General features: G+C 37.7%; 1 protein-coding gene across 2 annotated transcripts in view; it reads left to right on the top strand.

The window, feature by feature from the left end:
* Positions 1–17,727, top strand: part of LOC136876979 (EH domain-binding protein 1) — a 414,289-nt gene that overhangs the window by 379,573 nt on the left and 16,989 nt on the right. For both annotated transcript variants that reach the window (XM_067150754.2, XM_067150753.2), the window contains exon 24: positions 1,604–1,701. In XM_067150754.2, the coding sequence (XP_067006855.2) occupies positions 1,604–1,685 (82 nt within the window). In that variant the 3' untranslated portion in view covers positions 1,686–1,701. The remainder of the gene's footprint in view (positions 1–1,603; positions 1,702–17,727) is intronic.

The following is a 17,727-nucleotide window of genomic DNA, read 5'->3' as shown; positions in this document are numbered from 1 at the left end:
ATAAACTGATACACAGAGACTTACAGTAATTTATGCCATTAGCTCACCATTTGTAGATTCTGTTATCTGGACACGTTCTATGATGTAGAAGCTGTTTGATAATCCTCTCGTTCTGCAGTGGTCATATCTCGTAGAAGGTACCAGTCCTATTTCTGATTCGTGCATTGCCTACTAATTGAATAATGGCTTTCCTGACTTTAACACTTCCTATAATACTCATTACATAATGTGGCAATGAGCCCTAATTTCAATATCAAAACCACCTTGGGTTGCATTCATGGAGAGAATACACTTGTATTCTTCTGTATTACAGAATTGCAGCGTAGCCAAATACATGACAAAGATATCTCCTGTTCTAGACAAGTCAAAACCAGTCTCTTGTTGACTTTATCTCTCGTCATTGAGATAACCAGGTCTCAATGAGAGTAACTTTGAGTAGTGCTCTACTCAGATGCGAAATGAACTAAGTTAAGACCTTCAGACGTTCAGACCTCCTCCGATGTAAAGACGCTCCGATGTAAAGACATTAAGACCTTCTCCCAAGTAAAGACGCTCTTGTGCTCTCGTCGTTGATGTATATAGGCTCCAAAATCTCCCTCAATCTACCATATTACATGGTTCAGTAAGATCTGATGTTCTATCCCTTCTCCTATCCCTCGCTGTATATCAATCATCTCGTTTCATACGTTCATTCAGATAGGTTGAAATTTCGCGGGCAATCAAAGCGTCATGTAGCCAACTTCGAAAAGTAGGAGTTAATAAGTTATAACAGTCTCTTCAGAATATGGAGAGGGCTAAGCAATCCTGCAATCTAGAGGAAGTCATTTCCTTGGTAAAGAGCTAAAATTAGCATGGCGTGTCCGATCGCCTGACCTCGGACTACTGGAAATTTACTGCAAGCTATTAATACAGATGATGTTGTAATACCTTACTCAAGAATCAGCTCGTTCAGAATTTATTGCCATGATACAAAGAAATGAGATGATAATGTGAAATGGATAACTATAAACCCTACATATAAGCATAATAATTTAGAATGACCTATCACAAATTAAATATATACATCTTTCCAATTAATTCCATAGTTTGATTATTTTATGTACATGCTGTGATGTTCAAAACACCACAGCTAGTGAAAAAAGTTTGATGTTAATTAATCTGTGGAAACTGATCACTGAGTTGTTCGGTTTGGTAAAAGATAGATCAGATGTAAGGCTTTTCAGGCTTTTCCCTCCATGGGAACTTTGAACTTTCCATTCTGGTTAAAGAGGCAAGTGATAACAATTATTGTAAATGTCTTCCTGGTATGATTGTTCAGTAACTGTGTAATTACTGTATTTCTAATATTTGTGCAACTGCTTAGCCCGTTTTTAGCCATTGCTAAAATATCCAGAAAAAAACGGGAAGGTATGTATAAGGGCGAATAAAACTTGACACTAAAAAGATTAAGAAACTGCAGAAAATGAATCAGAGTGCTACCCCATCGTCCTTCAAAGACAAACAGATGTCTGCTATTAGAACTAACTAGAAAAAGAAAATGTAAATCAGCTTTCTGTAAGCATTGTAATCATTTCAAGTAATTTCAAATTGATGTGTGTTTCAGGATTGAGGATGATGATGAAATCGAGAGAGATTTGACCAGAGCGGGAATGCCTCAGCAGAATCGAAATTGTATTCTGCAGTGAAAATTGTCATAGAAGAGTAAGTATTTATACATCCATTACCATATTACATTGCCAATAAAGGAATAACATAATAATCATAATAATAAGAAGAAGAAGAATAACAGATTATGAAGGAAATAGTACTGGTTATAAAATTATCATTTTCCATTGTCCACTTCATTCCCAGTTGGGGCTGATATGGTTCATCTCCACTTTTCTGGGTTGTTTCACCACTCTTCATCCACTGCTGTACTCTAGTCCATTTTTACATTTTTCTAAGGCTGTTTTTCACTAAATCCAGCCATCTTATTTTTGGTCTTCCCGTCCAGCTATTGTTCCAAAGTGTTTTGTCATCCTTTCAAAGGTCATTTGTTTGCATTCGAGGTGTGAGCTCACATCCGGGAGATAGTGGGTTAGTGGGTTCGAGCCCCACTGTCAGCAGCCCTGAAGATGGTTTTCCATGGTTTCCCATTTTCATATCAGGCAAATGCTGGGTCTGTACCTTAATTAAGGCCATGGCCGCTTCCTTCCATCTATTAGCCCTTTCCTATCCCATCATTGCCATAAGACCTCTCTGTCTTATCATCCAGCTTCTCCACTTCAATTACTTTCCTTATGTCCTCATTTGTAACTCTATCCCTTCTTGTCTTCTGAATCTTGCTCCTCAGAAACTTCATTTCAGCTGCCTGGATACAGCTTTCATCCCTTTTTATCATAGGCTAAGTCTCTGACCCATGCATTGTTACAAGGATGAAAGCTGTCTTGTATATCATTTCCTTGGCATTCATTGGTGTATCTTTACTACACAGCAGATTTCCTACAGTGTGGTAGAAAGCACTCCCATTTGTATTCTACTTATTTCTACATCCAGTCTAGTATATGCAAGTATTTTGAAGTGCTTTACTACTTGTAGATCCTTGCCTCCAATTTTTATTCCTCCTCTTCCATCCCTTTTTTCTATGGTCATTGCCACTGTTTTACTCTTCTCTGCACCAATTTTCATTCCGCTTATTCAGTCTTTCCATCCATGTGTTTCTGTAACTCAGAATCATCACGGTATCATTAGCAGACAGCCTTACTTCCATTTTTCTCCTTCATAGGCTGTTTCATTCATAATTTTACCCATTATCAATATAAATAGCAGAAGTGACAGAATACTTCTTTGTTAGTTTCTATTTTAAACCACCCTGTGTTTCCAGCTTTCATTTTCACACAACTGCAAACATTTATCAATTACACTAATCATTTCTGTTATATCTTTACCCACATTTTCTGCCTCAGTGTTTCCCAAACCATTGAATTTGGTACTCTGATTTTCCTCTTTTTTATTGGTGTTGGCAACCCAATACATAATTGTGTTTCCTCCATAGTTACTGCCAACCTTCTTATCCCCTTTCCTTAATATTGGTATTATGACTCCTCAGATTTTAATGTATCCACACAGATGCACATGAGATGCTGTCAGTTGGTACTATTAATTTTATTCACATGTATTCACAAATTAACACACACATAATCTTAATCACAGTATCAAAACACTTCACTTTGAGAATATTAACAAAACCGCCATCTTGACAAATGAATATTGCCGCGCATGGAGATTACAACTTTGAAACACAGATGAAAACAGTTGACTGCTTACAAGCAAGTTGCACACATGGTTACAAGCATAACCTTACTACATCATAACTCCAAAAACTTCCAAACAATAACTCGGCAGTAACTAACTTCACCGTCAAGATGGTCTCTTTATTTGGGTGGCTGGCCAAGCTTCTAGATTACAAAATATATCTTCATGAAAATTGTACAGTGCATAATACACAGTTTACAATGGATGGAATATTCTCAATCATTCTCGTGCCTATACCTTTCTGGAAGTTACAGTGTGTTTCACAATTATGGATTATAATTTATATATACAGGTATATTTAGGGAGACTCACAATTTTCGACAGTTTTTCCCGCCTCCCAATTATTCTATTATTTCTCCCGACCTTAGCTTATTTTTTGGTGAACCTCAAACATTTGTTTTCAAATCCAGCCATTTCAGCTTTTTTATGCTTGCTTTCAAACAAAATACGAACGTTCATTAATGCAAGAAATGTGCGCAGATGTGCGATGTTTATTGAAACCTGTATATCGCGACGCGTATATCGATTGTCAATCTCCCGTTCTCGCATGTTATGTTCATGTTCATTCACAGTTCACATCAGTCTAGTCGATTCTAGAGACTAGTCCCTAGACATGGAGTCTTTTTGAGTAATTTAGTGGCAGAATTATTTCAATTATAACGACTAGTGACTTTTCTAGAGATTTTAGTGGCCATTTGGAGACAATTCTGACTAATTTTAATTTATCTCAATATAAATATAATAAGAGTTTTGTCTGTACATTGCTCAGAATTTGGAAAGAATTATATTTCTGTACCGGTCATGACCCCAGTACCTAACAAGGGGAAATGTAAGTTTTAATTTTCCGTGATTTCTGTCTGTCTGTATGTACGAGGGTCAAGTCGTAAGTCATGGCAACTACTTTTTTCTCGTCGCAATAAGACCTATCTGTGTCGGTGCGACATTAAGAGTTGGATTTTTGTTGCTTAGTCCATAGCAGTGCCGAGGTACCGGTACGAAAAAATGGGTGAACAGAATTTAATGAAAATCGGTATGTAAAGTCGGAGAATAAGGAACTACAATCTACGCTGTAAATAATTTTATTCACCCTGTTTGAAATGGTAGTTTAGGGGAAGGTGCCAAAAGTGTAATTTTTAATTACCTATCTTATTGGTCATATCAAAAAGTACTACGTAACAAAAGTTATAGAGAATACAATTTTCGGTTATTTATATCTTATTCAGTTTTACTGTACCGACTATAATACTATCCGTGATGGTGATTAAATTGTGAAGAATGAGAAAAAAGTCATGAAGGAACGATCGCTTGAATAACAACACAAGAGGGAGTCATGAAAGAAAGGACGACTCACATTACATTAGATGCTCTAATATCACAAAGTTGGAAGAAAACTAAATGTGAAGGCCTGCAATAAAGAAATCACATAAAATTGATCAACAATAACATTACATTGACCATTGTTTGTGATATACTCTGTGTATTCTGGTGTCATTTATCTCCAATAGATGGGATTACTGCCTGAATATTGGCAGTAAGTAGCTGGGGAGTTAGAGATCTCTCTTCTTTAGCATGCCATTCCTCTGGTCCATAAATTTTCTGATACTACTGGTACATAACACACTGGATCATCACAGTATTCCAGCTATTCGATCCCTACTCTGAGGCAGTGATTGGAATAAGCAGTGTGCACACTTAAACGGAATAATTACACAGGATTGTTTGCAGCCTAGTCATTCTAGCTCTGGAACTTTTAACTGTTAGATCGACACCCTAGTACTTATTACATACTATCCACTTCATTCCGTATCGATATTGTAATCAAGATAACAATTAAGTAAAAGGTTCCACCTGATCGATACTTTTATTATTTAGCCTTCGGCTAAATTTATCTCATTAAAAACTTACAGAACATGTTTCGATTGCTTAGCAATCATCATCAGCTGTTTCACTTAAGGCTTTAGGTGGTGCACCACTTAAACGTTCCTTACTAACACATTTTAATTTTAATTATGAAATGTTTTATGCTTTTTCACCTAAGCCTTAAGCGAAACAGCTGATAATGATTGCTAAGCAATCAAAACATGTTCTGTAAGTTTTTAATGACATAAATTTAGCCGAAGGCTAAATAATAAAGAAGTATTGATCAGGTGAAACCTTTTACTTAATTGTTATCTTGACCGTTGTACTTTTCGTTAAAAGTGTAAAAATGTGCTGTTTTTCATTTTATCAAATATTTCATATGACAGCATTGTTTATAATCGATGGAACACAATAACCCATGTATTGTATGTGTTAACAATTCTCATAAATGTACCTTTAATTGTATACTGTATACAATATTGTACAATATACTGCACTGTACTCACATGAAAAAGTTGTCGATGGGCTGCTGCAGCTGTGATGTGCTTCATCACTAACTGTCTGTACATAACCGTGAAGTTCTGGATCACTCCTTGGTCAAGCGGCGAGAAACTGATATTACATTTGGTGGAAAAGAGACTCTTCACATTTTGCAACTTAATTGTATCCAGATGCGATGCTGCATTATCGAGAAATAACAACACTTTTCACTCCTGGCATATCATTTTCCTGTCCAATTGTCCTAGCCACTCTTGTCATTATTTCTCTGATCATCCATGCTTTCCTATTCGCTTTCCATTCAATGCCAAACTTTGTAACTTCCATATTCTTAAAACACCTTGGTTTTGCAGCTTTTCCTGTCACAAGGGGCTTCTCCCATTCTCCACTCATACTTGCACATAACAAGACCATACAACGTTCTTTCGCAACTTTTCCACCAGTACAACAATTTCCTTTGAAACACAAAGTTTTGTCAGGTAAAGCACGGACAAATAATCCAGTTTCATCGGCATTCAAAATATTTTCCGGAGCATACCCGTCTATGATTGAAGGTACTTTTTCTTGCCAGTTTTCAACAATCTCCATATTAACATGGATGATTCTCCGCAAATCACTCTGAAGTTGATACCATGTCGCTTTCTGAATCTTTCTAGCCAGCCATTTGAGGCTTTCAAATCTCCAATACCTAATTCTGCCGCGAATTCTAACGCTTTTGCTTGTATCATTGGTCCTGACATAGGGACATTCTGACTTCTTATTTTAGCGAACCACTATAGCATTGCCTTGTCAGTGAGAGCTCCACTACCACTTTGAAACAGTTTAATGCTCTGTTCGTTTCCATTTAAATGCCATTTTCACTAGCTCCTCTTGCTTTTTCACAATTTCAGCTGCCTGTGTCTTTCTAATCTTGAACACTTTGGACAGTTTACGCACACCACACTTATCACGTTTATGATAGTCTATTATACCTACCTTTTCTTTTAGAGTTAAAAACTTCCTCGGAACAATGTTTACACCAACTTAATAACGTAAAACTGAACACATCAAAAACCCACGAGTCAACGAAAAGTAACCTGACAGTGAAGGTACGAAATCCAGCGCTGTAGAGCATACCAGATCACACAACTTCCGGAAGTGATAGTGTAGCTTAATGTTGCCTTCCAAGAATGTGTACAGCCTGGACCAAAAGTTACAGTGTCTGCGATTCTTGGAAGTACCGCCTGTGCAAAAAGTAAGCGAATACATAGTGTACAGGACACAAATACAGTATTTTTTTTTAAAAGAAAGTGTCTGTTAGGAGAGGTTTAATTGGAGTTTCTCGTGGCTATGGTGTGTCCGCGTCCGTAATAAAGGGTGTCTGTATAAGAGGGGTAAATTACTCATACACAGCATGGTATTTAATTACGGACATAGGAAATTGTCCGCCAATTAGGGGTATCCGCTGGTGAGAGGTGTCCGTTAAGGCAGGTTTTACTGTACATCGTAGTACTGTATTGCGCAAGACGTGTAGAATAAGCAGTTTTGACCAATTGTATCTCCTGATTTTTCCTGATTTTCATATCAAAATCTCCTGATTTTGGGTTTTGTAAAGTTGGCAGGTATGTAATATTAACTTACAGGTATTTACATTAACGCTACTGATTTAAATGTACATGTACATGACATAACCTCTCGCACACAATACGATCATTCAACTACGTAAATAATAATAATACTAAATGGATGTAAACACTTCACAGCCATACATACAAGTAATAATAATAATAATAATAATAATAATAATAATAATAATAATAATAATAATATTAATAATAAAAAATTACCATAATTGTAAAATAATAATAATAACCATAATAATTCGAGCTCGATATCTGCATTAGCTACCCTTGAGTAAGAGAACATTGTTTTCAAGTTATACCTGCTATTGCAATTGCGTCACTATCCCTCCTATAACTTGAAACAATCTCCATACTTTGTCACGCTCTCTTGGTCCACACTATTTAACCACACACAGACCACCTCGGTCACACAACCCTCCTGTTGGTGCTGTCGAAGTCCGCAGTTCGCAGCCCGACTGTTCTATCAGGGGCCACCATCTTCCCATGGTAGGTTCGCTGGGTCCGGTCGACGGTGTCTTCGTTCCTGGTGATGGTGATCCACAGGTCCTCGCATGGCATTCGAAGCTCTGCTGGCTTTTCCCTCATTCGTACCTTGGTGTTCTGTCAGGTGGCACCCTCGTTTTGTGGTTGTCGGTTCGGACCCCACTGGTTCTCTGTCTCGTAGAAAGGGTCCCACTGGCTGTGTCATTGCCATCACTTCCTCCATCTCCTGGGACATCGTCTGAGCCTCCCCATAGTTCTGCTCTACGCTGAACATCCTCCCTGGACAGTTCACGCTGCCATGGAGCTTACTGTAGCTGTCGAGCGCCTTGCTCTTGGTGTCATGCCAGTACGGCCCATTCACTGTCGTGTCGTCTGGTTGTACGGTCTCGGCGTCATACACCGGGGTGTTCCACCGGCTCGCTGCGCCCCCTCCCACAGCCGACCTCGGCAATCGGCTCCCGGCTGGTGGACATCGCCGTGCCCACCGAATTCTCCCACAGCTTCCTCGCAGGTCGAACACGACTGCTGGCAGCGTCGTACTTCCATCTCCTGTCCACGAAGTCCAGTCATCGGGTATTCGGCTCCCTCTTCTGACATCAGTCCAGTCTTGAACTGGGCCCTGATTTTCTCCTCGAGTTTTCCGAACTGGGCCTCACTGTTTTTCTCAAGTTTTCCGAACTGGGCCTCGATGTTTTTCTCGAGTTTTCCAAACTGGTCCTGATTGAAGGAAGTTAACTGTTTGAGCATCACCACGGTCCTCTGGTCGTTCTTCATTTTCGAGTCCAATAGATTCAATAGTCCTGTCACGGTCGCCAGTTAACGTATCCACACAGACGCACACAAGATGCTGTCAGTTGGTACAATTAATTTTATTCACATATATTAATTAACACACACATAACCTTAATCACAATATCAAAACACTTCACTTCGAGAATATCAACAAAGCCACCATCTTGACAAATGGATATCGCCGCACATGCAGATTACAACTTTGAAACACAGATGGAAACAGTTGACTGCTTACAAGCCTATCACACACGTGGTTACAAGCATAACCTTGCTTCATCATAACTCCAATAACTTCCAAACAATAACGCAGTAGTAAATAACTTCACCATCAAGATCGTCTCTTTATATAAGTGCCTGGCCAAGCTTCTAGAAAGTTACATTACAAAATATATATTCATAGAAATTCTAGAGTGCGTAATACACAGTTCACAATGGATGGAATATTCTCAATCGTTCTCGTGCCTATACCATTCTGGAAGTTACAGTGTGTTTCACAGTTATGGATTACGATTTATATATACAGGTAAGAATACATTATAATATTATTTTACAGGTATTTACATTAACGGAACTGATATAAATGTCTATGTACATGACATAACCTCACACACAATACGGTCATTCATCTACTTAAATAATAATAATAATAATAATAATAATAATAATAATAATAATAATAATAAATGGATGTAAACACTTCACAGCCATGCATACAAGTAATAATAATAATGATAATAATAATTATAATAATAACCATAGTCGTAAAATAACACTGGGCGACAAGTTGGCCATGCGGTCAGGGGCAAGCAGCTGTGAGCTTGCATCCGGGAGATAGTGGGTTTGAATACCCCTGTCGGCAGCCCTGAAGATGATTTTCCATAGTTTCCCATTTTCACACCAGGCGAATGCTGGGGCTGTACCTTAATTAAGGCTACGGCCACTTCCCTCCAACTCCTAGGCCTTTCCTATCCCGTCGTCGCCATAAGACCTATCTGTGTCGGTGCAACGTAAAGCCACTAGCGTAAAATAATAATAACCATAATAATTTGAGTTTGATATCTGCATTAGCTACCCATGGGTAAGCGAACCTTGTTTTCAAGTTATACCCATTATCTCACTTGCGTTAATTTTAATATGATTATTTCAACAGAAAAGACAAAAATAATGGCATTCAAGGGAAGAGAACCGATTCCTAGTAAAATATGTTTAGATAATGCAACATTAGAGAGAGTAAATGTGTTCAGTTATCTCGGGTACAACTTATCATGTCAGTCAGAATTAGATATACCAGCAAAAATTAGTAAATTCACAAAAACTACAGGAATAATAAATATCATGAAACCATCACTTGTTCAGAAACATACTCGATTGCGCCTTTATAATACCCTAGCTAAACCAATACTTTGCTATGGATGTGAGACATGGACGTTAAGATGTCATGGCTTGTCTTGAATTAGAGCACAAGAAATGACATTCATGCGTCGTACAGCAGGGTATACAAAATGGGACCATAAAAGGAATAAAGAGGTGCTAAAAAAACTGAAAGTATAACCGATAACTGACTGCATCTACAGTTATCAGGAAAAGCTGGAAATGTCATATACAAAGAATGGAACCTGATAGATTGCCAAAAGAGATTCTTCGATACCAACCCAGAGGAAAAAGATCTGTAGGGGTCCGATGAAGGGATGGAGAGAAAATGCAAAACCGTAATGGGACACATGGCCCAATACTTGTGATAGTACATATATCACACCCCCGAATTATATGTAGAAGTTAGAGATATAATTGTCAGTATTCGATTTATTTTTATTATTATTATTATTATTATTATTATTATTATTATTATTATTATTATTATTATTATTATTATTATTATTATTATCAGTATTTATTTGTATATTTTGCCATTTATATTGGTAAGCTGGAAGATATCCACATATGTAGGTATGAGTAATTTGTTTTGCACGAGTGGGAAAACATTGCTTTTATAACTCTGGTAATTTGAATGAGTCATATGAATATCCCAGTGTCTTATGAGATGTATTTGTTGTGGTCGTCGGGAAGTTCGTATGAGTCATGTATATATCCCAGCCTGATGAGATGAGCTTGTTGTTGTACCAGGGAAGTTTGGTGATTCATGTAAAACTCCCGAGTGTTTGTTTATCTCTTGGGAGAAAGGAGAAGTTCAGGGCATGTCTTGAGAAGAGGACCACCCATGATTGGCTGGCAAGCACCAATCCAGACGTATCATCTGAGAGGAGGGGGATGTTGATGTTTATAAAGGTTGATGATACGGCGGCAACCAGAACATTTTAAGTGAGATTGTAAGGAACATTGTAAGGGTGATTGTAGAGGTGATTGTAAAGGAACGAGAAGGAAGATAACTACAACTACAACTACAACTGACGCACTGTACGGGAAGGAAGTGGTGCTGATACACGGTACTGGAGTGACACGGCTGCAATGGACTGGACTTCAAACGTTCGTGGAGCGTAGTCTTGTTATGTTTGTGGAAAGTGACTGATTGTGGAGAGTGCTTGCGCATTAAGTATTGTAGCACTTGTGGCGGCCTAGCATTATATGTTGGTGAAAGCTATCTCAGACTTTCCATATTTATGTTGAGGATCGACAGACGTGTGTATATATCTTTACAATAAGTGTTAAAATATGTGAACACAGTAGTACAAGGTACGGTATCTGTGTGATGTGATAACTGCCGATTATGAGAATCGGTAAATCGAATTAATATAGAGACAGTGAAGGGTGTTTATCTTCATACATGTACATTGTTCATCGGACCATCTACAAATGGTAGCTTAGTTCTCGCTTCTGTTTTCCCACGATTTTCATTATTGTTGTTGTTGTTGTAAATATGGAGTCTTCCAGCAATATTTTATGTGTGTATTATATGTATAATGTTGTATGTTGATGAGGTGCTCATGCACGGAATTTGTTCAGAATATAGTTAGCTATTTTAGAATCAGTGTTATTGATAAACCTAGGTGCAGTTCCTACCTAATTAGTCGTTTTCAGGAGGTTAGGTAAGGCCTGCAGCAGATGTACCAGTACGCAGCATTATGTACACGCCCTGGGATATAAAGTTTATCATGCTCTTATCTAAATTCGAGGGATCCATTATGGTGAACTCTGGCGCCCATACTACGGACATTTCGGTTAATTATGCTTATTAATTTTATTAAGTTCTTTAGTAATTATATTTATATATTTTATTCATGATTTTATTTATCAGTAGTCATCAACTTGTTACAATTGGCTTCCCAACGTGTGGCTGAATGATTGGTACATCTGTTAGGCTTATAAGCGTAGGTGCACTTGTCAGGTGTGGTTGGAATTCTGCAAACTATGTCAGTGAAGTGTTTTATATGTTTCATGTGTATTTTGGAGTATGAAGAAATGTTGTAGCGAGTCCAGTATTATAAAATTGAGAAGTAGAGAGGTTTTGAAAGTTGCTGGTACTAAGAATCAGGAGAAGAGAAGGCAAAAGAATTCCACCACATTGAGTTTATCTAATTTAAGTGAGAGTAGCAAAATGGCTGATAGTAGGAAGGATCTAATGGCAACGATGGGTGAGGAACCGAGTAATCCGTCTCAAACTCAGAATGTAGGGGATCAAGGCGAGTCTTCAATGCTCTGTATGATTAAATCGCTACTTAATGAGCTGAAGGGTGAATTGTCCAGTAAAATCGATAATAATAATGTTGAATTGTCTAGTAAAATCGATAATCAGAGTGTTGTTTCTAATAGTAAGAGTGATGAATTGTCCAGTAAAATCGATGATAATAATAAGGTTGAATTGTGTAGCAAGATTGATAGTCAGAGTAAAGAGTTGAAGAGTGAATTGAGTTTTTTAAGTAATGAAATATACAGTATTAATAGTGAATTAAATTCAGTTAGTACGGAACTGTCCAGTAAGATTGAGAATCAAAGTAAGGAGTTAAATTTAGTGAGTGTTGAATTGTCTAGTAAAATTGATAGTTTAAGTAGTGCTGTGAATGGTAGAATAGATGAATTGAACCAGAAGTTTGACCATCAAAGCAGGGAAATTCAGGAAGTCAATAATAAGGTTGAATCTCAATGCTTGGAATTGACTGAGAAAATCGAATGCCGATTTAATGTTGTTAGGAAGGAATTTGTTGAAAACAGCAAGGAATGTGATAAGAGAATAAAAATAGTAGAAGATAAAGTCGAAGAAATAGATAGAATTAAAACCAGCCAGAATGTTTTAGCGAAGCGAATAGATGAAAAGACTGAGAAATTGGAGAAAGATCTCAAGTCAGTAGAAGGAAATGCCAGAATGGTAGTTGAAGAAGGAATTAAAGCATGTCATGTAAAGTTAAGGCAGGAGATCAGTCAAATCCAAGTAGGTAGCAGCATATGTAATAGGTACGTATCTTGTACGAAGGACTCTGAATTACCCAAGTTTAATGGTCGGCAGTTTAATCCGATGGAATTCTTGAAAACGGTGGAGAAACGGTTTTCCAAGAATCTTGACGATGGTTTGATCGAGTGGAGTATGGTTGATGAGATGTTGGATATTGCATTTGTTGGAGAAGCGAGATCCTGGTTTCAAGTTTATAGACAGGGTATTTCGAGTTTGGAGGAATTTAGGGAGAAATTTAGTTCTAAATTTTGGAGTGATGCTATTCAGGGAAGGGAAAGAGATCGCGTGCTATTTGGCAAGTATAAACCTCAGGAAGGTGTATCTATGACGGAGTATTTCTTGGCGCATGTTCTGATCAGCCAGAATATTGAAGGTCTAGCATCGGAGAGAGATACAGTCCGCCAGATGTTGAGGCATTTTCCTGAGAAGGTCGGATTAGCTGCATGTATGCAGAATATTGTTACGATTAAGGAATTAGAGCAGCTGTTAGAGAGGTTTGATGCTTTGGAAGGGCAGGGGAGGACTAGGCAAAGTGAAGGTAGAAATTACAGGGATAATGGGAGACAAGGTAATCAGGTAGCGGGAGATAGGAATAATCAGAATTTCAGTCATTCTAGGCAAGGGAATCAGGGTGGTAATTCCGGAAGGGGAAACAGACACTCTAACCAAGGAGGTAATCACCAGGAATATTATGGCAGAAGACCTAATCAAGGGGAATCAGAAAGTAGGGGGCGTACGGATCAAAGACCTCCAGATCAAGTGCCGAGAAATGATAATAGTGAACAGTCCACGTCAAGTAATTTAAACCAGAATCGGACTTCTTAGTTGGGTCAGATAGGCAGTCCGATACCGAAATTCCTATTCACGTGATGAAACAGGTAAGTTACGAGGTAGACGTGAAAGAGGAATTATTGTATGACCCTGTGTTTTGTGTTCAGGGAGATTTTGAGAATAGGGGGCGTGATGAAGTTAAGAAAGCTGTGTCGGATGACTTACTTTGTGCTAGTGGTGATGGTAATAGCGGTGCTGCGATCGATAATCTAGTAGAAGTTTCTGAAATTGAAAGTGAAGATTTTTGTGAAGTTGATGAAGGTTGTTTTGTTAGTGAAGAGTGTTTACAGAGTATACATCATGAGGATGTTTTTGTTGATTTAAGTGTACGTGAGGAGAGTAAAGTTAGGTCCATTATGTGTGAAAATGGTGACTTTGAGATTAATGAAACTTCTGATAAGAGAGTCGAAAGTAGCAGTGTTGTTGGCATGAAAGTGGTGCAAGTAGGAGCTGATATGGAAGGTGGTGAAGATGGATTAATTGTTGAGTCATTAAGTGGTAATGACAGCAATTTCGAAGTGTATTATGGTAAGAATTTCTGTAATCGAGTGAGCGTGAGTGAGAATGAAGTGAGTATGTTTGACAAGCGAGTGCGTAATGTTTTATTTAATTCTGAGAGATGTGTGAATGATGTGAACGACGTGCTGAGTGATATCGATGTGGAATGTGTGAAAAAGTATGTGATTTGTTTGCTTGCATTAATTTTGGTTTTGTGGAAGAGTAAACGTAGTGAGATTCCCGCGCATTTCAGAAAGAGGGATTTCTTGGTTATGAATGTTCCGAATGAAAGTTTGTATGATTCTTGTGTGACTGGATGGTACGAATCTTTGTGTGTGAGATAGAGTGTATTCTAGACGTAGTTAGATTTTATTGCGGTACGCATTCCTCGCTTATCGATGCCAATGTTAAGTTTATGTATAGTTTTTTCATTTATATTAGGGTCCGTATTCTGTGGACAGTAGAATAGGCAAGTGTGCTTATAGGCTCCTAACCACTGACAACAAGGTCCTTGTGACATTTAATATCTATAGCCTTTGCAGATATAAGAGATAGGATCTGCACCTTGGATGTATATATTATCAATTATGAGTTATGTGTACAGTAGCCAGAAGGGATTGTGTTCAATGGTATATGAAACAATCAGAGTTTTGTGTATATAACCTTATTATTATTATTGTTTGGACAAATTGTATTTCGTGTGTGCGAATACAATGCAGTAGACGCAATGTATATATCATTATTACTGTAAATTGTGTGTTCAGTTATGCCATTATAAGGTTATGTATGAAGTTCTGTTTTATGGTGAATCATATGTGATATCATCGATTCACCAAGGGGGCGTTATGTGATAGTACATATATCACACCCCCGAATTATATGTAGAAGTTAGAGATATAATTGTCAGTATTCGATTTATTTTTATTATTATTATTATTATTATTATTATTATTATTATTATTATTATTATTATTATTATTATTATCAGTATTTATTTGTATATTTTGCCATTTATATTGGTAAGCTGGAAGATATCCACATATGTAGGTATGAGTAATTTGTTTTGCACGAGTGGGAAAACATTGCTTTTATAACTCTGGTAATTTGAATGAGTCATATTAATATCCCAGTGTCTTATGAGATGTATTTGTTGTGGTCGTCGGGAAGTTCGTATGAGTCATGTATATATCCCAGCCTGATGAGATGAGCTTGTTGTTGTACCAGGGAAGTTTGGTGATTCATGTAAAACTCCCGAGTGTTTGTTTATCTCTTGGGAGAAAGGAGAAGTTCAGGGCATGTCTTGAGAAGAGGACCACCCATGATTGGCTGGCAAGCACCAATCCAGACGTATCATCTGAGAGGAGGGGGATGTTGATGTCTATAAAGGTTGATGATACGGCGGCAACCAGAACATTGTAAGTGAGATTGTAAGGAACATTGTAAGGGTGATTGTAGAGGTGATTGTAAAGGAACGAGAAGGAAGATAACTACAACTACAACTACAACTGACGCACTGTACGGGAAGGAAGTGGTGCTGATACACGGTACTGGAGTGACACGGCTGCAATGGACTGGACTTCAAACGTTCGTGGAGCGTAGTCTTGTTATGTTTGTGGAAAGTGACTGATTGTGGAGAGTGCTTGCGCATTAAGTATTGTAGCACTTGTGGCGGCCTAGCATTATATGTTGGTGAAAGCTATCTCAGACTTTCCATATTTATGTTGAGGATCGACAGACGTGTGTATATATCTTTACAACAAGTGTTAAAATATGTGAACACAGTAGTACAAGGTACGGTATCTATGTGATGTGATAACTGCCGATATTGAGAATCGGTAAATCGAATTAATATAGAGACAGTGAAGGGTGTTTATCTTCATACATGTACATTGTTCATCGGACCATCTACAAATGGTAGCTTAGTTCTCGCTTTTGTTTTCCCACGATTTTCATTATTGTTGTTGTTGTTGTAAATATGGAGTCTTCCAGCAATATTTTATGTGTGTATTATATGTATAATGTTGTATGTTGATGAGGTGCTCATGCACGGAATTTGTTCAGAATATAGTTAGCTATTTTAGAATCAGTGTTATTGATAAACCTAGGTGCAGTTCCTACCTAATTAGTCGTTTTCAGGAGGTTAGGTAAGGCCTGCAGCAGATGTACCAGTACGCAGCATTATGTACACGCCCTGGGATATAAAGTTTATCATGCTCTTATCTAAATTCGAGGGATCCATTATGGTGAACTCTGGCGCCCATACTACGGACATTTCGGTTAATTATGCTTATTAATTTTATTAAGTTTTTTAGTAATTTTATTTATATATTTTATTTATTTATTTATTATTATCATCAAAAAGTTACATACTTGGAAGGAAGATGATGATGATGATTATGATGATGATGATTATGATGATTATGATGAGTCTTTTCTTCCCGGATTGTCAGACTTTGAAATAATAACGATAAGTTATTTTTTTAATTTGGCCATCTATTGACATGTTTATAACATGTCAATGTAATTCAACAAAGACAAGATTTATTGTATTGATTAGGTGGCCAAATTAATAAAATAACTTATCGTTATTATTTCAGTCAAATATCATCAATATGGATCAAAAATTATATTTATCACATGTAATATTGTCAGACTTTGCTAGACCGGGCGAGTTGGCCGTGCAGTTAGGGGCGCGCGGCTGTGACCTTGCATCCGGGAGTTAGTGGTTCAAATCCCACTGTCGGCAGCCCTAAAAATGGTTTTCCATGGTTTCCCATTTTCACACCAGGCAAATGCTGGGGCTGTACCTTAAGGCCACGGCCACGTCCTTCCAACTCCTAGACCTTCCCTATCCAGTCGTCGCCATAAAACCTATCTGTGTTGGTGCGATGTAAAGCCACTAGCCAAAAAAAAATTCTTAATAGAGAGAAGCATTATACTGACAGAAGTTACCAGAATTGTGATTTCTTCAAATTATTTTGTTCTTATGATCGAGAACAAAATTTTCTGGTTGTGTGAAATGACACTGATGCATATGTACCTTCAGCCTGAAGTTAATACTGCATTTGGTGGTTCCGATGTAAATGTAAATTTTCTCTCTTTAATAGATAGATAGAACGTCAAGAATCTTTAGCATAACTGCTGGTTGGGACTTTGTTATTGGAAAGGCAGTCTTGATGTTGTGACTCTTGAAAAACTTGTAAAGCCTCGCGAGGGACATTGGCACATATGTGGACATTAACTTCATTGCCATATAAAAGCATGAGCTAAAGGTCTTCATACGCCCAAACCGCACAGTAGTTGCCGTTATACTTCATAAGTTGGCTGCAGTCACTAACAGCATCCATGAGTCATCTATTCAGTCATCAGTCGTTTTGCAAGAATTACGAACTTGAACATTTCCATCATTATGCAACTTGTGTTTTCATTATTCTCTCCAGTTTC

Source organism: Anabrus simplex, chromosome 7, assembly GCF_040414725.1.
Source record: "Anabrus simplex isolate iqAnaSimp1 chromosome 7, ASM4041472v1, whole genome shotgun sequence".
In the NCBI taxonomy this organism is placed as follows: domain Eukaryota; kingdom Metazoa; phylum Arthropoda; class Insecta; order Orthoptera; family Tettigoniidae; genus Anabrus; species Anabrus simplex.
This window is presented reverse-complemented; position numbering and strand designations above follow the sequence as displayed.